Here is a 23341-nt window from a genome sequence, read left to right as displayed (position 1 = left end):
GAGGCTGGTGTCGTGGCATAGCAGGTTAAGCTGCCACCTGTGGTGCCGGCATCCCATAAAGGTGCCAGTTCAGGTTCCAGCTGCTCCACTCCTGACCCAGCTCGCTGCTAATGTGCCTGGGAAAGCAGTGGAAGATGGTCCACTTTTGCCTGGGCCCCTGCACCCACACAGGAGAACAGAAGAAGCTGTTGGCTTTGGCATGGCCCAGCCCTAGCTGTTGTGTGGCCATTTGGGGGGAGTAAACCAAGCACCTGCTCCTAAACTTGAGTTTTATTCCATTTTCCACACCCTCTCTGAAGCCCCCTTGTGCTTATCAGCGTCACTGTTTATGGCTGTGGTGCACTGGCCAGACTCAGGCCCTCACGGACAGGGAGGAGGGATGCTGGCCAGGCCCCCCTGGGCACGGCCACATGGTCACCTAGCCCAATTCCCTGTGGACACGGGTGGGGAAATGGAGGCAGGGTGACAGCCTCGTCTTGCTCTGGGTCACAGAGCTGGGCAGGAGTGGTGCTGGGATCAGACCCCGGCTCCCTCTCTGTGCCTGGCCCAAGACTGTTCCCGCCACCTGCTGCCACCTCCCTGAGCAATCCATTTGGACTTCCGGGTGCCAGTGAGCATTGTTCCAGATACCATGGGAGGCTGCGGTGGGCCGGGGATGGGGGAAGGGAGGGGGTGCTGAGACGCAATGGGGCGGGGGGAGGAAGCTACAGTGAGCCCGCCGAGTCTTCACCCAGAGACTTGAAGTCGTGGGGAGGACCCGGGGCCAGCGAGGGCCCTAAGGGTAGAATGCCAACATCCCTGGACCACAAGGCCTCCACCACAGGCTGCTCAGGGGCACAGCAGAGGCCAGCAGTCCTGTGCTGGGAGTGGCACCCACCTGGAGGCACCCCCGAGGAGATGGTGGAGGCGGACACCTGGCCTTGGCCCTTGGCAGTCATGGCGGCCACCTCGATGGTGTAGGTGGTGAGCGCGGTGAGGCCCGTGACGCGGTACTCCAGGGTCACGTTGGGCAGGTAGTGGGTCACGCGGGTGTTGGTTCGGTTGTACTCCTCCCAGGAGATCCGGTACCCTGGGGAGAAACCCAGCGGTGGTGTGAGCTTGGCTGGGATCACGAGTTAGCCTTGACCCTTGCCCTACTTCTTGCTTTTTCACTTGGTCAACAGAGTCACAAAGGCTGGGGTGGGGGGTGGGGGGCTGCTGCTCAAGCCGGGGCCACAGGCGTCACCTCCATGGGACATCGACTTGGCGTGGGGAGTGCAGGGGAGAGCCAGGCACCCTGGCTGGGGACCCTGGGACGTGGCACAGAGCAGAGGGGCTGCAGGCCTCCCCAGTGCCATGTGCTAGACAGAGGGGGCTGGCCGGGGGGTTGGATGGCACTAGCTGAAGACAGGGGGGTGGGCCAGCTGACACACCTGTCCCCGTCCCACCCCGGTACAGGAACACTGAGATGCCTACCTGTGAGAATGCCATTCTTCTCTCCTGGCTCCTGCCAGCTGACCTTCAGCGAGGTGTCCAGGATGTCACTGAAGCTCAGGTGTCCCACAGGCCCGGGCACTGTACCCAAAAGGACCCCCCACCCCACCCGATGCCAGTTAAAGCCTCTGAGAGAGAGAGAGACCACCATCTGCAAGGCAGCCCATGGCCACCCAGGGATGCCCAGGCCCAGGAGCCAAGACCAGGGCCGCCTCTGCCTGCAGTGCTGGCCAGCCGTGGGTGGGGGCTGGGCGATGCCTACCATCCTCGTGGGTGCGCACCAGCTGGGGGGTGCTGCGGGGCCCGTCTCCGGGGGTGGTGAAACACAGCACGGAGGTAAAGTAGTCAGTGAACTTCTTCAGGCCGGACACGAAGCCCATGTGGATGCTGTCTTGAAAGTTGGGCCGGACGGTCACCATGGTAACCTCCTCTTCCTGCTCCGGCTCCCAGGCGATCAGCTGGGGGAGAAGCCAGTGAGAATGTTCCAGAAGAGGCCAAGCCGTTTCCTACAGGCTCCTCCCAGAGAAGGGAGAGGCAGGGCAGTTGACACATAGTCCCTCCTGGCAACCCTTCCGTGTAAGAACGTGCTGGGTGCATTCCGTGAGCCAGCACTTACCCAACTCTTCTCAGAGACCCTGGTGGGGAGGCATTTTACTAGGACCAGCTACAAAGTTGCAGGTCGGTGCAAACTGGAAATAGAAGGCCCCTTTCTTTGTTCAACAGCTGTTTTTTTTTTTTTTTTTTTTTTTTTTTTTTTGACAGGCAGAGTGGATAGTGAGAGAGAGAGAGAGAGAGACAGAGAGAAAGGTCTTCCTTTTTGCCATTGGTTCACCCTCCAACGGCCGCTGCGGCTGGCGCATCTCGCTGATCCGAAGCCAGGAGCCAGGTGCTTCTCCTGGTCTCCTATGCAGGTACAGGGCCCAAGGACTTGGGCCATCCTCCACTGCACTCCCGGGCCACAGCAGAGAGCTCGCCTGGAAGAGGGGCAACCGGGATAGAATCCGGCTCCCCAACCAGGACTAGAACCCGGGGTGCCGGCGCCGCAAGGTGGAGGATTAGCCTGTTAAGCCACAGCGCCGGCCTCAATAGCTGTTCAGAATGTCAAGGGGTGAGCATCTGACCCGGTGGTTAAGAGGCCCATGTCCCGTGGTTAAGAGGTCCATGTCCCGTGGCTAAGAGGCCCACGTCCCACTTGGGTTCAAGTGCCAGCTCTGCCTCCCAACCCCAGCATCCTGATAACATGCACCCTGGGAGGCAGCAGTGATGGTTCATGGGAGATCTGGACTGAGATCCCGGCTCCTGGCTTCAACCCCGGCCAGGGGGCTGGGGCAGGCATTTGGGGAAGGAACCAGCTGATGCGGAGTTCTCTCTCTGTCTCTCAAACAGGTAAGTTAAAAAATAAAATAAAATAAAAAAACCAAGATACTAGCAGTGGGGCATCTAACCAGGCTCAGGGCCAAGTACAGGGTCCTAGACGACGCCACAGGCTGCACACTCATTAGGCTGGTGCTGTATCTCAGGGAGGAGTTAACGGAGGCTCAGAGAGGCTGAGTGACCTACTCCACGCCACACAGCTAAGGGGAAGACGAGGTTCTCAGAGCTCGGCCCTGAGGCGTGCACACCTGTCTCTACCGGCTGGGTTGCCTCCCCGTGGAATTCTCCCAGGGTCACTTCCTATGGGGCCAGGAACTTAAACAGGTGGTAACTTGTATCCCCTTACACTCACTGCCAGAGTTAGGGTTCTGATCCTAAAATACCACCTAGTGGGTGGGCGTGGGCAAGAACCCCCCACCTGGAAATTCGTCCCCTCCTCTCTCACCTCACACACTGCTCCCACCTGGGGGGCTGAGCCGCCTGCTCTCTCACCTCCTGCTCCTGTCTCCTGGTCCTGCATCTGTCTCCAACAATGACAGCTGGCCTTCGAGAGTTCCTCATTTATCTGAAGTTGATTAACTAGCAATTGATGGTGAAAAGCAACACTTGATGCGTCTTAATGAGCGTGGGTATTTGTAGCCGTAAAACAATAGCACCCCTATGTTTCCTGATTAACTCACGTCTGTAACAATGCTTAATCTTCTGCCTTTGGTGGCCGTGTGTTTATAAAGGATGTTTTGAAATTTAATTGGTATTGTGAAAAGATAGCCTATAGCAAGTGAATTAGACACTAATTAGACCCTAAAAAATACTAATCAGAAATACTAAGTGGCATTTAATAAGTATGTTAAATATCCTCCTTATTTTGCTTATCTTGTCTCACAGCAATTAAACTGCGCAACTTCTTTGGAGTAGATTAAGAAACAAGTTTAATGTTTTCATTTCATTTAATTAATGTAAATTTGAATTAATTATGCCGTTAGAATTAATTGTGTGGTGTGTTCCCAAGCAAGTGTAAAATATGGGTAAATATTACGCTATGTGGCTTAGGCCAATGACAATCACTGCTTTTTTTTTTTTTTTTAAAGATTTCATTTGTTTTTATTTGAAAGGCAGAGTTACAGAGAGGCAGAGGTGCAGAGAGAAAGAGAGAGAGAGAGAGAGTTCTCCATCTGCTGGTTCACTCCCCAAATGGCTTCAATGGCCAGAGCTGGGCCAATCTGAAGCCAGGAGCCTGGAGCTTCTTCCAGGTCTCCCATGTGGGTGCAGGGGCCCAAGCACTTGGACCATCTTCTACTGCTTTCTCAGGCCATAGCAGAGAGCTGGATTAGAAGTGGAGCAGCCGGGACTCGAACTGATGCCCACATGGGATGCCGGCACTGCAGGTGGTGGGTTTACCCACTATGCCACAGGGCCAGCCCAGCATTTTTTTTAAATATGGAAAAAGGGTGTCTTGAGAGGTGCACCAGGCCTTGCCCAGACACAGGGCCTGGAAGGACATGTCCGGGGCAATGGAAGGGTGGCTGACCCCAGCATCCCATGGTACAAGATGGTGGCAGGGCGATGGCTCCCCAAGGCTGCCTCCAACGATTTAGGATGGGATGTGAGCTACCTGTACGTCCCCAGCTGTGTGCAAAGAGGAGGGAGCTTAGGAATAAGAAACCTGAGAGAGAGAGAATGAGCGCGAGAGAGAATACAGCCTTTTGCATGTCTTATTGCCCCACAAGAGCTGGACTGCGGGCAGGCTTGGACGGCCTCACGAGCCCAGTGAACACACAGGCCCCTCCCCACGTGCAGGCGTGGGGTGAGCCCTTCCCCGGCCACTCCCACCTGATGGCCACATTGCGGACTGGGTGAGAACTCACTGTCCCGTGCGGTCAACAAGGAGAAAACCGAGGTGCTGGGAGGTGGCCCGCCAGGAGCCGGCTCCAGACCTCTGGGCTGTGAGGTCACGGACGACCCCTCTACTTCCCGGCAGGCACACACAGGTGAGGTTAGGGCTTCCCCGCGATGCCCCGTGCCTTCTGGTTTGTAGGCATCACCGTGGATTACCTTAGAAGGTGGCTGGTCTCGGATTCTAAGCGGACTGGGCTCCCCGGAGGTTGAGGTTTACAAAAGAGAAGGGGCACCAGACACAGGTTCGATTTCCCCTGAGACAGCGGAGGCCCAGGGAGGTGAGCCCCAAACCTTGTCACTCGCTGTGCGACCCTGGGCAAGTCACTGGGCCTCGGGCTATCCCGGGGAGCAGTTTTCGCAACCCGGCTGGCCTCAGAGGGAAGCCTCTTACCCCAGTGCCTGCAGCACAGCCCAGCTGAGAAAGGTGTGCAGAGTCCCCCAGCTGCTGCAGTGGGAAGCAGGAGCTTTGTCTCTCTCTCCCTCCCCCCATCTGTTTGCCTCTGCAGGGGTTCACATCGAACACCTTGGAAAAGCTCTGTAAGCAATCAACAGCAGTGTTAGGTGACGGGGGAAGGCGCTAGGGGTTAAGTGGGGGAGAACCAGGCAGCCAGGGGATGGGAGTGTGATGCAGGTTGTGGGCTGTTACTTATTTATTACACTGCTTTCCTTTCGACTCATGTAAATACACGTCCTATTTAAGACGAAATGAAAAGATGTAGATGACACATCTACAGCCCTAATGGGATTTGGCAGGGGTTAAAAAAAAATTATGTACACATTTACCCTTTGGCCCAACAATCTCATTGTGAAGACTTTATTCGAAAGCCATTGTGAAAATACAAAGATGTGCGGACAAAGCCATCCCCTGAAAAAGCCGGTTCCAGGAACAGACTGGAAGCGACCCAGATGCCACCGGGAGGAGGCTGGCTGGCTAAGCCACGGGAGACCCGCGAGATGAATTATGATATGGGTGAGAACATGGAGCGAGGATCTCTCTGAACACCCTCTAGTGTTGTTAAAAACCAGCAAGATGGGGAAAGTGTAGAAAGTTTCATTCATCAGAGACAGACAGGATACACTTATTTATGTGCACAAACCGGCCTGTAGTACAGGGAAAACAAGCAACAGAGGCTGTGGGGACCAGGCTGGAGGTGCCTTTTTTTTTGGGACTTGCTTTACAGATCTGTCTTTGGAGCCGTGTACACAGTCTATGTAATTACAGGACAAAATTAAATAAAAAAACAATCCCTAAAAATTGAAAACAGAATGAAGAAAATGAACCCAATCGTGCGGTGAGCTGTGGCAAAATTACACGGAGAGAAAATACTTCAAAGACGTTGGAGCGCACTAACAGGCAGTTCACCCGCAGTGGGACAGACCCCAGGCATCAGACGGACTGCGAGCGATCCACGGCGGCCGCCCGCAATGTCACCCATCTGAAACTGGGGTGCGTCCTGATGGGACGCAGGAGGTGGGTGATCACGCTGGGGGTGTGGGAAGTGGGTTCTTAGTACGGAGAAGAGAGACGAGACAAAAAGGCCACGGAGGTCGCCAGGAAGCTTGTGGTCATGAGCTGTAACTATCAGGATGTCTTTTGTCTTTATAAAATAATATTTCTTGGGCCAGCATTGTGTGAGCAGGTAGGGCCACCACCTGTGATGCTGGCATCCCCTATGGCGCTGTTTGGAGTCCTGGCTGCTCTGCTTCTGATCCAGTTCCCTGCTCATGTGCCTGGGAGAAGCAGCAGAAGTCTTCGGGCCCCTGCCACCCAGGTGGAAGACCTGGAGGAAGATCCTGGTTCCTTGCTTTGGCTTGGCCCAACCCTGGCCATTGCAGGCATCTGGGGAGTGAACCAGCAAATGGAAGATCCCTCTCTATCTCTCTGTCTCTCCCTCTCTCTGTAATTGTACCTTTCAAATAAAAAAATAAATCTTTAAAAATGATAATAATAGGGGCCGGTGCTGTGGCATGCAGGCTAAGCTACTGCCTGCAGTGCCGGCATCCCATATGGGTGCTGGTTCGAGTCCCGGCTGCTCCATTTCCGATCCAGCTCCCTGCTAATGTTCCCAGGAAAGCAGCAGAAGATGGTCCAAGTGCTTGGGCCCCTGCACCCATGTGGGAGACCCGGATGAAGCTCCTGGATTCAGAATGGCCCAGTTTTAGCTGTTGTAGCACTGGGGGAGTGAACTAGTGGGCAGAGCTCTCTCTCTCTCTCTCTCTCTCTCTCTCTCTCTCTCTTGCTCTCTCTCTCTCTCTGCCTCTGCTTCTTCCTCTCTGTAACTCTGCCTTTCAAGTAAGACAAATAAATCTTTAAAAAAATGATAATAAGATTTCTGAGCTGCCCACTAATGGGGTGCAGAAACAACCACCATTCCTGGCATAAGGAGTCCAGAGAGGCCAGACTGTGCCCACTATCACTGCCTACCAGGAGGAGCGAGGACTCCAAACAGAATGGCCGATCCCAGGCACTGCGCAGTAGACATACAGCCTGGGACATCTTGTCATGGACCATGCTCGCAGGACTGAACTCGAAGCAGGAACGATGGCTTAAGTTAGCATTACTAAGGAAGTTGAGGGCCGGCCCCGTGGTGCAGCAGGTTAAGCCACTGCCTGCGATGCCAGCATCCCACAGGAGCGCTGGTTTGCATCCCGGCTGCTCCACTTCTGGTCCAGCCCCCTGTTAATGCACCTGAAAGTACCTGGAGACCCTCATGGAATTCCTGGCTCCTGGTTACGGCCCGGCCCAGCCCCGGTCATTGCAGCCATTTGGGGAGTGAACCCATGGATGAAGATTCTCTCTCTCTCCCCCCCATCTCTCTCTCTTTCTGTAACTCTGCCTTTCAAGTAAATAAATAAATCTTTAAAAAAAAATAGAGACTTGAAATTCATTAGATACAAATCCTTTAAGTGCACAGTAATAGTGGCAAAACCCAACCAGAACAAAGTGTCACCACCCTACCTCCCCCCATCACCAAGTTCCCCTGGCAACTCAGAAAGCACCAAGGAGCCAACTCTTTTTGTACTAAAAATTGCCAAGTCATGGAAAAGAACGGAGCGTTTACCCTGCTCTTCCTGGCCAACCTGGAACACCAAAGTTGATAAAGGGAAATTTGTTTTGTTTTGGTTTTTAAAAGCATCTCAGCTAATCAAGGCGAAATGAGTCTTCGCCCATCACCGTTTGCAACCCCTATGGCGAGCACAGATCACGCAAGGATCGCTGGTGGCAGCCGACACTAGTTTGAAAAAAAAAAAAAAAAGAACAACAACAAAAACCCACTGGACTTGATCGCCTCTAGTTCTAGGTTCCAATTAACTGCAAACGCAGCGTTCACAGCGATGTGTTAAATGACCCCATGGGGCTGCAATCAGAACAGCCAGACACTGGAACATTCTATAGAGGGATGACTAAGCTCCCTCGCCGAATAAATCACAAGGAAAAGGGAGAGAGGAAGAGACGGGGAATCTGCAGATCAACCGAGACCTCACAAAACCCCAGCGGTGGCGACTCTGTGGACTTCATTTAGATCCCGGGGCCGACAAACCGAGAAAGAGAAATTATGCGATGATCCAGAAAATTCCAAGGCTGACGGGAAATCGAAGGAGGCTAAAGGGACTGCTGGTATTTTTAGGCATGATCCTGATAACGTGCTTATTGTGGTTCAGTTTGAAGAGGAGACCTTATCTATCACACTGTTCACTGCAGAAGCTTTATGGGATCAGCTCCGGAATGTTCCACGGGAGAGGCAGAGGGCTGGGGACAGACGGGTGTGTTTGTGAGCCGGGGATAAAGCTGGTGTTCACTATGGTCCTGCCTGCACCTTGGCAGATGTCTGAAAATCCTCAGAGTTAAAAGCCGAAGGGGCCGGCGCAGCGGCACAGTGGGTTAAGCCACCACTGGCGACGCCAGCATCCCAAGCAGCGCTGGTTTGAGTCCTGGCTGCTCCGCTTCCGATTCGGCCCCCTGCGAACGCACTCGGGTTAGCAGCAGCAGGTGCTTGGGCCCCTGCCACCCACGTGGGAGACCGACCTGGGCAGAGTTCCAGGCTCCTGGCTTGGGCCTGGCCCAGCCCTGGCTGTTGTGGCCTTTTAGGGAGCGAGCCGGCAGACGGAAGATCTCTGGCTCTGTCTCTCCCTCTCTCTCTGTCACTCTGCCTTTCAAATAGATAAATCTTTTTTAAAAATGGTGAAAAACGCCCATTCTCATTGGCGATAAACAAGGGACCGGCCACTGCTGCTTTCTTTCTGTCATTTTTCTAAAGGCCAAAGAAGCGAGGGAACTGTTTTTATTGACTTGTACTGAAGAAAATCCGATCCAGTTATTATTTTACAATTATAACTATACTTTGATCCTTTTAAAATATTTTTCATTTATTTGAGAAGCAGAGAGAGAGAGAGAGAGAGAGAGAGAGAAAAGAGAACAGAGTGTTTCCATCCACTGGCCCATTCCCCAGATGTTGGGCTGGGGATAGAACCAGGAGTCAGGTACCAAGTCCAAGTCCAGGTCTCCCACGTGAGTGGCAGGAACCTAATTACCTGAGACAACGCCACTGCCCCACAGGGTCTGAATTAGCAGGGCGCTCAGTCAGGAGTCGGAGCTGCCAGATGAACCCAGGTGCCCCGGTGTGGGATGCCGGCGTCTTAACCACGGGGCTGAACACCTGCTCCGTTTTCTACTTAACGTACGAACCAAAGCCAAGAACCGTTTGACCTTGCACAAGTACTGCCCTCTGCTGCCTCGGTTTCTTCATCTGTAAAATGGGTGCTGACAGGGCTCATGCAGCTTGCACGAGAGGGGAATATGCACGAGGCATTCAGCGTGCTGCCTGGCACCTGGAAGGAGCCCCCATGAGGGTGGGCGCCTCTTAGTCTTCCACCTGCGCGTGCACTCAGAGCACCTGCAAAGCCTGCCCCTGCTGACCTGTATACAGGAGCTCAGGGGTGTGGGCCAACAACCGCCCCTGGGGGTCAGGGGGACCCTCCACAGCCTCCTCTTGCTCTGGGTCCTGTGGGCCATTGCCCTAACTTTCCTCGCCACTGGCTGGCGGTCCTGGACCTGGAGGGGAGGGGTGGGGGCATTTGCCTTAGAAGTCTGCAGCTTGGCTCTCCCCTATGCGGAGCAAAACTTGTGCTCATAATTGCAGCAAGCAGCTAACCATCCCCAGCTCAGCTCTGCTCCTCGGGCAGGACTGGCCTCCCGCCTCCCTCCCCTGCCTGCCCCCAGAGTCCCAATTAGGCGGCTTTCCTATGTAGCTAGCATGCCGCGCATTCGGCTGCGGCACCACACCCTGGAAAGCTCTGCCGGTCCTGGGTTCTCCGCCTTCCTTCCGGGAGCCCGGGGCTGCGGCCAGGGTGGATCGGGCCCTGGACCTTCTCTCCTCCCTCGCTTGCAATATCAGCAGAAAATTCCCTGCGCCCGTCCATCCCAGTCCCTTCCTGTCTGACCTCCCCCACCATGCGGGAATCCCAGCCGAGGCTGCTAATTCTAGAACTGATCTTGGCTGTGCCAACACAGGGCAGAAGGTGCAAGAACCGCGCTGGCTGGGTCAGCCATCATCTTGGGGTTGACAGGTGCCTGGGCTCAGACCAACAGTCTGTAGCTTTCTGCTGCCCTCAGAGCTGACGTCATGGCCACACACCCCTCAAATGCTGTGCCCCCTTCCCCGTCTACAGGGAGCAGACGGCAACCCGCCCCTGCCCTGAGCAGCTGGGGACAGGCCCCGCCCCTTGAGCCACACAACACGTGAGCCTTGGGGGAGGGCAGGCGTGACGCTCCTCGTGGGATGAGACACCCAAGCCTGGGTCTGCCTTCTAAGGCATCATCCCACGATGGCTAACTCACTGCCACTGCTGCTGCTACTGCTAGTACTTATTATGGGCTGTCTTGTGTCCTAGCAACATCCACACGGGCAAGTTTTACGGCCCCGGACCCTGGAATGGATCATACTTGGAGAGGGTCATTAAAGAGGTTCTTAAAGCTAAACGAGGGGGCTGGCGCTATGGCATAGTGGGCTAAGCCTCTGCCTGTAGTGCCAGCATTCCATGTGGGTGCCGGTTCGGGTCCCGGCTGTTCCACGTCTGATCCAGCTCTCTGCTATGGTCTGGGAAAGCAGTAGAAGATGGCCCAAGTGCTTGGGCCCCTGCACCTGCCTGGGAGACCCGGCGGAAGCTCCTGGCCTAGTGCAGAGCACAAAGTGTCCAATGCAAATTCGCTAAAGGCCCACAAAGCTCAGACACTGAACGTGTCCAGGAAAACAGCAGAGGGCAGAGCTGGGATTTCAACCCCTCTGTCCCAGTTCTGCAACCTCAACCACGCCCTCTGGGGGGTCAAGGGCAGCCCAAGGACACCTCCCCCATCAGGGTGCCCGTGACAGCCGGCACCGCGAGTGCTGGGTTTTGTAGATGAGGCTGTGGCTACAGCTGGATGTTCCCGAGCCTGAAATGAACCCACGCCCCAGAGTCCATCAGAATGGCCCCCTGCACTGGGTCTCTGTCCAGGCGGCACCCACCCACCCACAGCCTGAACGTAGCCTTGGAGAAAGCCTGTGTGGCCTTCCCCTTCATCACAGGTCCTGTGTGTGCCGGAGGTCCTCCTGCTTGCCCCCCGGCCCCCAGCCTCCCTCAGACGCAAGCCATTCTCCTGGGGCAAGGAAAAGCCGCAGGTACCTTGTAGCCCTGGTTGATGCCGTTGATGAACTGGGGACTGGGGGCGTTCCAGGTGAAGCGGATGGTCGTGGAGTTGGTGGCTTCTGCGTGCACGTTCCCCGGGGGGACCGTGGGAACTGGAGACGGAGAGACAGGAAGGGGGGTGGGCCCGGTCAGTAGAGAAACACAGATAGGAGTCTGCACACCATGCTTTGCCCATCCCCCTCAACTCCTCCCTCTCTGCTGAGACCCAAGACGCCTTCTTGGGTTCGTCTGGGTGCAGTACATAAGAGTGATGGATAGGAAAAAGGCCCTGGGGGTGGCTTCTGGTGGAGCTCTCCATGGGCGCTGTTTGGTGATCCGGTTCCTGGGGCACTCAGGAGGAGGTCCCTGCGTCCCAGCCCAGCCTCCTCCAGGGGAGCCGGATGTAGAGTGGGGACTGCACCACCAAGGGCGAGAGTGGGGGCCTGGTTAGGCTGAGTCTCTCGGACTGTGCAGGTGTCTGACCCAACAGGTGCAGGGGAGCTGGGAGCAAAGGAAGCGCCTGCCCCGCCAAGGCCACAGTCTCCACCCACCTCCCTGCAGTGTCCACTCGGTGACCTTGCTGCTGTAGACGCCCAGCCCCGCGCTGTTGTACGCGGCCACTTCGATCTCGTAGTTGGTCCAGATGATGAGGTCTTCCAGCAGCAGGTTGTTGATGTCAGCATCCGTGATGTTCTTAAACTGGTACCCGACCGGCAGCCCGGCCAGGCAGTACCTGAGCGGGAGAAGACGGGCTGCGTCTGGGATGCCGAGTCCACTGCCTCGGCCCCTCGCGTGCCCAGGAACCTGTCCGGAGCAGGGCTGTCCGCTGGAACGTCCCGTGATGCTGGCAGTGTCCCACACCTGGCTGTCCAGTCGGGCAGCCGCTGGCACGGGGGCTGCTGAGCCCCACAGCGTGCGCGGTGCAGGCGAAGAACTGAGCGTGAGCCGAGGTACTTTATCCCACGGCCACGGGTGCTAGTGGCTAGATGCTGGGTGGCACAGGTCCAGGGGATGCGTCATTTTGACGGGGAGGGGGCTGCGAGTGTTGGGGGGAGAGCCCACGTGTCTCAGCCTTTGAACAGTTGCCACACTCGGCTCATTTTCCCTCCCACTCTGGTTTAGTGGCGCTGTCTTGGGACACTTAGGTGGGGTCGGGTGACTTGAGCTACCCTAGGCAGAAAAAGAACCTCTAATGATAGAGCAATGGGGTCCAAACAGGCAAACCTTGGGGCTCAGCGGGGGACACCCAGGAGGACCGTGTGAACACACTGCACATCCTGGAGAGAGACAGGTCCCAGAAACACCCCCCGGCTGCCGGAACCTCAGTGAGCATCGCACACGGCTCCTTCCAACACAGGGTCCGCCTGCGGCTGCAGCTCCAGGCGCCGCACTTTGGGGAGCACGGCCCTTGGGGATGAGCCACAAACCCAGCACGGGATGAGCTGAGCACGGAGTGTCAAGTCTGGGGCAGCCCTGCTGGGCGAGGGCGTCCGAGCAGGGACGAGACCCCGGGAGCTGTCCAGCCTGGCGCGGCCAGAATTCAGCATCCTTGAGCGTCCTCAGGGCCTCCAAATAACACACCGCTCGTCTTCATTTGGGAAGAGCCTGTCTTCCGTGCGTCTCAGTTCCCTTAACGATGCTCCCGCAGGTCACTGGAAAGCCACCCTCGGTCCAATGGACAGATGGACATCAGGGTCTCCCGGCTGCGGTTGGTAGGCAGCACCTGCAGGGCACTTCTCCACTCGGTCCTTCTTCAAAGAAACCGGCCTCTGATGGCTGCCCAGGGGTGGCGGCTTCTTCCTTCTCCCGATTCCCGGCAGCCCCGGCCCTCCGTCAGCCCTGCTGACACGCCACAGGCTGGCCTGCACACATGGCTTCGTGGCCCCTACTCTGTATCTCTTCTCTGACACATTCCTGCTGTTTCCAAGGCACTCGCTGCTGGAAGTCCTGCCACATGGCTAACCTAAGTCCTTCCTACCATGGCGTAGGCATTTTCTGGTGCCTGGGCCTTGTTAGGTGGGAAGGACTGGCCGTGGACTCTGGCCCACTCCCCCTCCTGCACCACCCCTTTCCCCCAGGGTACTGGCTCCCCTGCTGTCACGAGGGGGACGCCTACCTGATGATGTAGCCCTTGAGCAGCCCGTTCTGGTGGCTCTCGGGCGGCGGCTGCCACTGGATCATGATGGACTGGTTGGTCCGGCCGCTGGCGATGACGTTCTGTGGAGGGGCCGTGGGGGGCTCCTCGGGGAGGGAGATCCTGGATGGGAAAACACCAGGAGTGGGCGGGGCTTTCGCTCCCGATCTCAGGCAAACATGGAGCCCTGCCCTGCCTGACTGTGGGAGGTTCTGCACAATTGCTGTGTGTTTCTGGGCAAAGCCCTGACACTCTCTGGGCGTTTGTCTAATAAAGCTCCACTTGCCGGCCTTACACAACTGGAGGCGGTGCCCCGGGCCTATTTCTGGTGCATCTGAGGAGCGTGGGCCTGGGTTTCCCGTTTTCCAAAGAAGCTGTGGCTGGAGCTGATGAGGTCACATTCAAGAGGCAGAAAGAGACACAGAGGAGCTTCTGATGGGGCCAGGGCTGCAGCTGGGAGCTGGGAGCTGGGAGCCAGGCCTCCCGGGCGAGTGGCAGGAACCCAGCTGGCTGAGCCATCACCCTACCTCTCAGGGTCTGTATTAGCAGCAAGCTGGGATCAGGGTCCGGAGGCGGGAGTCAAACCCAGACGCCCGGATGTGGGGGGCGGGGATGTCTCAACCCCAGACCGAATGCCGGCCCCTGCTGAAATGTTTCGGCCGTGGGAGAGTTAGGCAGTCTCACGTCCCAGGTGCAAACAGGTGGTGCAAGTCAGGCAGGCCCTACGTCCTGACCAGCTGAGCCCCAGGCTGGGGTGGGCATGTGGTGTGTGGGGAGCAGCCAAGGGCACCGGCCCGCCCCCTGCAGGCAAGCGCTGCGACACTTCCCCTCGGGCGTCGCCAGGGGGCGCAGTGTTCCGCCTCCGCGTATTTTTCAAGCCGCCGACAGGTATCCATCAGAAGCAAAATTAATTATTTTTGATGGATGCCCTTCCCTTTCTGTTTATTTTTCTGTTTCTTGCTTTGTGATGGATGGCTTTCCGAAAACACACACGGCTCACTCCCCTGTGTTTGCGAAGGCTCGAGGGGGGCACACAGAGCCCTGCTCATAGTGACGCAGGCCGTCAGGGAGGTGATCAGCACCGCACACAGAGCACCTGCAGCCTGGGTCCCGGCACAGCGAGTCAAACCCGCTGGAACGGCGACAAAACCACAATGATCGATCTAAGCCCCGGTCTCTTCCTATGCACTGAAGGGAGTCTTTTAAAAAGCCGACGGCACGTGAGGTCGGCGTTGTGGCGCGGGGGGTGAAGCCGCCGCCTGCGATGCCAGCAGGCCACGGTGCAGCACTGGCGCAAGTCCCGGCTGTTCACCTCCCAGGGTAGCTCCCTGCTATGGTGCCTGGGAAGGCAGCGGGAGCTGGCTCACGTCCAGAGGCCCCTGCCACCCACGTGGGAGAGCTGGATGAAGCTCCTGGCCCCTGGCCTCAGCCTGACCCAGCCCTGGTTGTTATAGCCATTTGGGGAGTGAACCAGCAGGTGGACGATTCTCTCTCTCTCCCTCCCTCCCTCCCTCCTTCCCTCCCTCCTCCTGTCACCCTGCCTTTGAACTAATAAATAAGTCTTAAAAAGAAAACCAGCTATGGCCACGTGATTTGTGTTGCGGTCAGCCCAGCTGCTGGCCTCACCCCTGCCTTCCCGTGACCGGTGGAATAGGGGATGTAGAATGCAGGTCTGACTCCAGGGGGCGCCACGTGGTGATGCTTTACAACGAAACACCTGCTGTTTTCATCTAACAAGGAGGGCGGCCCAAGGGGCTGCAGGGTAGAATGAGCTGTGTCTTTGAATTTGCGTGGGCCACAGTCCCAGGGTGGGGGGGGCGGGATGAGGGGTGAGTGGTTAGTGGTTGGAGGATTCAGTCAGCCAGGCTCCGTGCACGGCACCGCCCCCATAGTCACCACATTTAACCCTCACATTGTCTCTAAGGGGGGACAGCCCTGCTATCCCCATTCCACGGAGGCAAAGACTGAGGCCCTCACCTCTCCGTGTCCCTGCTGAACTGGCCTTTCCCCACGTCGTTGACGGCACACAGACGGAACTGGTAGGAGCGAGCGGGAACCAGGCCCTTGACGGTGACCGAGGTGGCTTCGGGGTCCACGCTGGCCAGGAGTACAGCCCAGGGGGCGTCTGTAGTGGCAGAGGTAGGCATCCGTGCTCCTTACCCTCCGCTCCCAGCAGGGCTGCAGCTCGGTGGGCGCGGCTGCAGGGGGAGTGCCTGCCCCGCCCCGTCCAACACATCATTTTCCTGGGTCCTCTTGTCCCAAGGGACCCTGGGGGCTGGGAAGAAGCCAAGGCTCATGGGCACTAAGAGCCTTCATCTCCTCCCCCCCCCCCCCCCCATGGATGAGCTTGGGGCAAAGAGCATTGAAGCCGTCATCCAACTCGCACCTGCTGACTTGGGGCTTCTCAGCTTAGAGAATGGAAACACAAAGGAAGGTCACAGCTCTGAGGCGGCTGCCGTGCCAGGCCCACGTCCAGCTGTCCCGAGGGCCTGCCACCGGCAGAGGCCAGTGTTCCATCTACAGAGGAGGCTGAGGCCGCCAGAGGGCAGCACTGACTCCCAGGCCTCGCGTCCCGGGTGCTCACTCCCAAGCGTGCACCTGCCCAGCTGCAGTGGGGGTGCAGGCGGACGCGGGGCCACACTCACTGTTCTCTGACATCTCCAGGACGTAGCGGAGCAGGGGGCTGTTGCCATCGAAGGGCTTGGTCCACGTCAGGTTCACCGCCCGCCTCTCCGCCGTGCTGAGGGTGGCCACGGGGTGCTCGGGGGCGTGCGGCAGCTGCCTGCAGGCGAGACGCGTGTGCGGGGGCTGCCCGAGCGGTGTGTGCTCAGGTGGGCTGGGCCCCACCCCGCCGTGGCCCCTCATCTCATGCTCATGGGGACCGCAGGCCACCCACTGGGAGGCTTCCTGTTGGAGCTGGAGTCCACCTGTCTGAAGCCAGCTCAGACCCCTGCACTTGACACGGGGCCTAACCAAGCTGGCGGGCGGGGCCTGGTGGCATGATGAAAGGGGACAGCGTTGCCTCCGAGACTTCTCCCAGGACCCCAGAGGGCCGCCCTTACCTGACCCGCAGGTGGGCACCACGAGAGTCGTTGCCCCCGGCCGACAGCACCCTGCAGGTGTAGGTGCCGATGTCCCCGGACCAGGTCTGCGAGATGTGCAGGGAGCCGTTTCTGTCCAGGCGGATTCGGGGGTTGCCGTCTGTGGCTAGCGTGGTCCCGTCCTTTTCCCAGACGTACCTGTGAGTCAGAAGCACCAATCAGAGCAGGGGACAGGGACGGGGCCCGGGCATCCGCCATTCCCTTGGCAGGACACCGCGTCCGGCAGTTGGCACATCAAGTCATTACTGCTCATTTGCGGCTGCAGCCTAGCTCAGCGTCGGCCAAAGCATCATTGTGTTTGGCCGGAAGCCAGCACAAAAAGCGTCCTTTGTCCGAAGGGCTGAGAAGATTACAGTGGGAAACGAACGAGGGTTTTCCACTCGTTCAGACCCCGTTTCGGAATTAGGTTTACGAGCGCGATCATTAGATCGATGCATCACTGTGACAAATTGACTTCAGTGTCCAAAAAATCGCTTTAGCTCCGGTCAGTCCCGATGGAGGGGCCTTGACGATGAAAAATATCTTCTCCATTGGCTGTTGAGGAAATGTAGCCATTATCACCGGCACCCACACAGCCCCAGGGAAGGCCGGCCTGCGATCCCAGCACCAGGACCACAGGGTGACGGACATGCCACAGGTGACTCCGGTCACGGGTGGCGGGGGAGGGGGCGGCCAGGGCAGGGGCCCACGCCACGACGATGGGCTCCCAGGATTCTTGGGGTCTGGAGAAGGCAACATCATTAGAGAGAGGGAGTGTGCGATCTTTTCAACTAGTTTTTTTTTTTTCAAAGCAAGCCAATAGAGAAGTGGAAAGTGCAGATAAGAAAAAGAATAAAGGACAAAGGGGGAGGAGAAGAAATGCAGGCAGGAGGAAGCCTCTGGGTGCACCTGCCTCCCCCCAAAACCCCCCTGCCGCCCAGGCCCTCGGTGGAGGCAGATCCCAGCTCCGCGCCGGCACACCACTTGCGCTCAGCGACCTCAGGCACGTCTCTCTGCCTGGCCACGCTCGGCCTCCTCGTCTCTAACACGAGGAGGACGAGGCCTCCCGCTTCACAGGGCTGCTGTCTGGACCGTGGGAGCCAAAGGGCTGCTGTCTGGAACATGGGAGCAAACCCTTCGTGTCTGAAACATGGGGAGGGGCCAGCATTTTGATTGATGGAGCTTATTTACATAAACAATGTCTCCAGATCAGTCGCTCGAGCTTTTTTAAGGCTTTTTTTCCCCCATTCATCACAATTCCATTTATTCTTCTTATTTAAAAGGAAAAGATTTTTCTTTTTATTATTTAAGACACACACACACACACACACAGAGATCTTCTATCCACTGGTTCACTTCCCAAATGCCTGCACCAGCCAGGCGCTGAGAATTCAACTCAGTTTTCCCTTGTTGGGGGCTGGGACCCAACCACAGGAGCCATCACCACTGCCTCCCGGGTCTGCACGGGCAGGAAGCCGGAGTCAGGAGGCGGAGCAGGGACTCACACCCAGGCACCCCCACGTGGGACACGGGCATCCCACTCGGCATCTTAACCACTGGGCCAACCATGCCCCATACTGTCTTTGTTAAGATTTATTTTATTTGAAGGGCACAGTGATGGGGGGGTGTGGGGGGGATCTTTGATCTGCTGCTTCATTCCCCACATGGACGCCAGCGGCCTGGAGCTCCACTCCGGTCTCCCATGTGGGTGCAGGGACCTGAGCACTTGGGGCATCTCCCCCGCCTCCCCAGGCGCATCCACAGGGAGCTGGGTCAGAAGTGGAGTTGTGGGGGCTCGAGCCGGCGCTCTGATACCGGAAGCCAGCGTTCACCTGGAGGCTTAGCCTGCTGCACCACGCCAGGCCCCATCCATTCTTGTAAAGGGGACTTCACTGTGGCTCACGTCAGGTGCACGGCGCCCTGCAACTTCACTGCCTCCTAATGTTACATGTCTGGGTCACTTCCTCGGTTTCTTCTCTCTTCTTTTTTTTTTATTTTTTAAAAGATGCGTTTATTTTACTTGAAAAGTGTAATTACAAAGAGGGAGAGGCAGAGAGAGAGCGAGAGAGCGAGAGAGCGCACTTCTATCCACTGGTTCACTGGAGCTGGGCCAGTCTGAAGCCAGGAGCTTCTTCCGGGTCTCCCACGTGGGTGCAGGGGCCTAGGGACTTGGGCCATCCTCCACTGCTTTCCCAGGAGCATCAGCAGGGAGCTGGACTGGAAGTGGAGCAGCCGGGACTCAAACTGGCGCCCGTATGGGATGCCGGTGCTGCAAGCTGAGGCTTTAACCTGCTGCGCCACAGCCATGTCCTATTTACCCATCACCAGCAGCGGTCAGTGTAATCCAGGCCTCTCTCTGGGACACAGTCAGCCCTGCCAGGACTTAGGGATGCACAGAATTTTACTTAACAGCAAATCTGGGCTGGTGCCACTGCTCAGTAGGCTAATCCTCCTCCTGCGGCGCCGGCACACCGGGTTCTAGTCCTAGTTGGGGTGCTGGATTCTGTCCCGGTTGCCCCTCTTCCAGTCCAGCTCTCTGCTATGGCCCGGGAGTGCAGTGGAGGATGGCCCAAGTGCTTGACCCTGTACCCGCATGGGAGACCAGGAGAGGCACCTGGCTCCTGGCTTTGGATTGGCACGATGCGCCGGCTGCAGCACGCCGGCCGTGGCGGCCATTGGAGGGTGAACCAATGGCAAAGGAAGACCTTTCTCCCTGTTTCTCTCTCTCTCACTGTCCACTCTGCCTGTCAAAAACAAAACAAAACAAAACAAAACAAAACAAAACAAAAACCAGCAAATCTGGCTGCACCCAGGGAACGACCTATTTGAGTAGATATTGTTTCAGGGCACGGTGCTCTGGGAAGTGGGCAGCATTGCGGATTCGTGCCCTAACAGCCGAACTTCAGTCTAAGCAGCAGTTACTCGGATTCTAATCAGACACACAGGGACAGACAGACAAGCTAAGGGCTCTATGAGGAAGCAGCTAGCCAGATCCAGAATGCGGGATCAGCACAGGACGGCCCACCGGCTGTCGGTGTAAATAAAGTTTTATTGGGACACAGACGCGCCCATCGGTTTACACACTGTCTGCAGCTGCTTTTGCATTTCGGAAGCAGGACCGGGTCCCTGCAGAAATGACCAACGGCTTCCACTCTCCCCCCGCCCTTACAGAAGCCGTTCGCTGGGGGGGGGGGGGGGGGGGGGCGGCGTCTGGCTGAGCAGCTGGGGTGCTCCTCCCGCAGCAGGCCCCGGTCCTGGCTTCCCGTCCAGGGCGGCCTCCTGCACAGGCCGGAGGCAGCAGGCGCTGGCTCCCGGGGCTGGTCCCCGCCTCCCCCGGGAAGACCACCCTCGACTCCCAGCGTCCCGGCTCTTGCTGGCCTCGGGGAAGTGAACCAATGTGGGGGGGATTTCTTTCTTTCTCTCTGCATCTCAAATAAGGAAGACAAATATGACTAAATAAAAAAAAAAAAAAAAACAAAGAAAGTTTGGGGACCTCTGTCCCATAGAACCTGGTTTCTCCGACAACTCATTGCTTGAAAACAAAGCAAAAAGGAAAATAAAAAGGAGTGTATTCAACAAAGCGTGCTGGGACAACTGGCTAGCCACATACAGAGTCCAGACACCACAGACCCTAAACCCTTTACAAAAATTAACCCAAGACTCAAATGCAAAAGGCAAAATGACAGAACTCCTAGAAGATCACGGAGAATGGCAGTGACTGAGGGCTCCCGAGAACCTTCCAGACACAGCACCAAAGGCCCGGGCCGGATTTCATTACAATTAACGACGTCCGCTCTTTGACAAGTATGCCAAGAGAGTAAACAGAGAAGCCACAGGCTGGGGGACATCCCTGCCAAAGAAACATCTGATAAGGCCTGGCTGTCCGGAATTTAGGAAGAACTAGAACCCAACCAGAAGCAAGCAATCCACCTATCGCAGAGTCCCCGAGAGAGAGCTCACCCACACAGGTACGCAGACACCAAGGAGGCTTCTGGGAGGATGGCCCAGGTCCCAGTCACCCGGGCAAGGCTAATCGCAGCCAGGCATTGCTGCCCAGCGGTCAGCATGGCCCAGATCCACAGCAGCCGGCACCCAGCGCGGGCCAGGGGATGCCCTCGTCCTGCTGTGGCCAACACACGATGGCGCCACCTCCTTGGGAGGCAGTCTTGATGGTTTCTTACAGAATCAAACATACCCACCAGTATTTTTTGTAATAAAAAGTTAAAAAAATGAGTCTATTCAACCCAAAGTAGAAGATACTAAAATAATGTAACCTATGTGGTTATTATTTTTCTGATAAACGCTTATTTATTTGAAAGGTACAGTTATATATAGAGAGAGGCGGAGGCAGAAAGAGAGAGGTCTACCATCTGCTGGTTCACTCTCCAAATGGCCGCAACAGCCAGGACTGGTCCAGGCTGAAGCCAAGGGGCCCAGAACTCCATCCGGGTCCCCTGTATGGGTGGCACAGGCCCAAGTACCCGGGCCATCCTTGGCTGCCTCCCAGGCACATTAGCAGAGAGCTGGATCGGAAGTGGAACAGCTGGGATGAAACAATTTTGATGGGTGGTTTCCGGGGGTCTTCTCGGCTTTATTTAACACTAGACAGTCCACAGAAAATCAAGGGCACGCAGCAGGGGCTGGCACTGTGGTGCACAAGGTAAAGCCGCTACCTGCGATGCTGGCATCCCATATGGGCACCAGTTCAAGTACTGGCTGCTCCTCTTCCAATCCAGCTCTCTGCTATGGCCCAGAGAGCAGTGGAGGACTGCAACCCATGTGGGAGTCCAGGAAGAAGCTCCTAGCTCCTGGCTGTTGTGGCCATCCTAGGCTGGATCAGAAGATGAGAAGCTGGGACTTGAACTGGCACCCATATGGGATGTCGGCACTGCAGGCGGAGGCTTAGCCTACTCCGCCACAGTGCCGGCCCCAACCTTTCTTTTCTTTTATAGGAGTAAATACCCTTATGATGGTTCTTTTTTTTTTTTTTTTTTTTTTTTTGACAGGCAGAGTGGATAGTGAGAGAGAGAGAGACAGAGAGAAAGGTCTTCCTTTTTGCCGTTGGTTCACCCTCCAATGGCCGCCGCGGCTGGCGCATCTCGCTGATCCGAAGCCAGGAGCCAGGTGCTTCTCCTGGTCTCCCATGGGGTGCAGGGCCCAAGCACTTGGGCCATCCTCCACTGCACTCCCCGGCCATAGCAGAGAGCTGGCCTGGAAGAGGGGCAACCGGGACAGAATCCAGCGCCCCAACCGGAACCAGAACCCGGTGTGCTGGCGCCGCAGGTGGAGGATTAGCCTGTTGAGCCACGGCGCCGACCATGATGGTTCTTAATGTTAGTGAAACCTGAGACATAACCCAAAGAGTCAGCGGTAGGGAGGTGGTGACATAACCACTGTTCCAGCCACACAAGGGTCGACTGGGTCACCGTGTACCGAGCCTGCACACTCACTGGCGTGGAAAGAGCGCCGCGGGCAGACTCGGAGTAAGAAACCGGCTTTCTAGGTTTCCTTTCCCGTGGCCCCGCTAGCACCGCCAGGATCTCTCGCGCAGAGCAGCGCTTCGTTCTGCTTTTTCTCTTTAGCCCGTTCTGCTCATCTGCATTGTCTACGTTTTCCTCCTAAAACAGAACGGGTTCCTCGTTTAAGAAAACAGAAACATTGGCTTCTCTTAGTAACGGCCTGAGTGAACCGCTCAGCCGTGGCCTGGACCTCAGCCCCTCCTTCTGCCCCGCTTCGGAGGCTGCGCGCCAGCATCCGGCACCCGCTTGGACCCAGCACCCTGACCTGCACGGGCCCAGCACCCGCACCCCCTCGGGCCCAGCACCCCCACCTGCTCGGGCCCAGGACCCGCACCAGCTTGGACCCAGCACCCCCTCGGGCCCAGGACCCGCACCCCCTCGGGCCCAGCACCCGCACCCCCTCGGGCCCTGCACCTGCACCTCCTTGGACCCAGCACCTGCACCTGCTCGGGCCCAGCACCCGCACCTGCTCAGGCCCAAGACCTGCACCCCCTCCGGCCCAGCACCCCCACCTGCTCGGGCCCAGCACCCCCACCTGCTCGGGCCCAGCACCCCCACCTGCTCAGGCCCAAGACCTGCACCCCCTCCGGCCCAGCACCCCCACCTGCTCGGGCCCAGCACCCCCACCTGCTCGGGCCCAGCACCCGCATCTCCTCGGGCCCAGCACCCGCATCTCCTCGGGCCCAGCACCCGCACCCCCTCAGGCCCAGCACCCGCCACCTTCTCGGGCCCAGCACCCGCACCCCCTCGGGCCCAGCACCCGCACCCCCTCGGGCCCAGCACCCCCACCTGCTCGGGCCCAGGACCCGCACCAGCTTGGACCCAGCACCCCCTCGGGCCCAGGACCCGCACCCCCTCGGGCCCAGCACCCGTACCTCCTTGGGCCCAGCACCCGCACCTCCTTGGACCCAGCACCTGCACCTGCTCGGGCCCAGCACCCGCACCTCCTCGGGCCCAGCACCCACACCTGCTCGGGCCCAGCACCCGCACCCCCTCGGGCCCAGCACCTGCACCTCCTCGGGCCCAGCACCCGCACCCCCTCGGGCCCAGCACCTGCACCTCCTCGGGCCCAGCACCCGCACCCCCTCGGGCCCAGCACCTGCACCTCCTCGGGCCCAGCACCCGCACCCCCTCAGGCCCAGCACCCGCCACCTGCTCGGGCCCAGCACCCGCACCCCCTCGGGCCCAGCACCTGCACC

General features: G+C 57.7%; 1 protein-coding gene across 2 annotated transcripts in view; it reads right to left on the bottom strand.

Annotated features, from left to right (window-relative positions):
- The window catches only part of SDK2 (sidekick cell adhesion molecule 2), a 244342-nt gene that overhangs the window by 45695 nt on the left and 175306 nt on the right, over window positions 1-23341 (bottom strand). For both annotated transcript variants that reach the window (XM_062216721.1, XM_062216722.1), the window contains exons 13-21: window positions 16606-16782; window positions 16189-16325; window positions 15521-15668; window positions 13526-13666; window positions 11961-12142; window positions 11407-11522; window positions 1736-1931; window positions 1456-1554; window positions 878-1069 (exon numbers count right to left, since the gene is read on the bottom strand). In XM_062216721.1, coding sequence (XP_062072705.1) covers window positions 878-1069; window positions 1456-1554; window positions 1736-1931; window positions 11407-11522; window positions 11961-12142; window positions 13526-13666; window positions 15521-15668; window positions 16189-16325; window positions 16606-16782 — 1388 coding nt within the window. The remainder of the gene's footprint in view (window positions 1-877; window positions 1070-1455; window positions 1555-1735; window positions 1932-11406; window positions 11523-11960; window positions 12143-13525; window positions 13667-15520; window positions 15669-16188; window positions 16326-16605; window positions 16783-23341) is intronic.

The sequence above is a fragment of the Lepus europaeus genome, chromosome 18 (assembly GCF_033115175.1).
Source record: "Lepus europaeus isolate LE1 chromosome 18, mLepTim1.pri, whole genome shotgun sequence".
Classification (NCBI taxonomy): Eukaryota; Metazoa; Chordata; class Mammalia; order Lagomorpha; family Leporidae; genus Lepus; species Lepus europaeus.
This window is presented reverse-complemented; position numbering and strand designations above follow the sequence as displayed.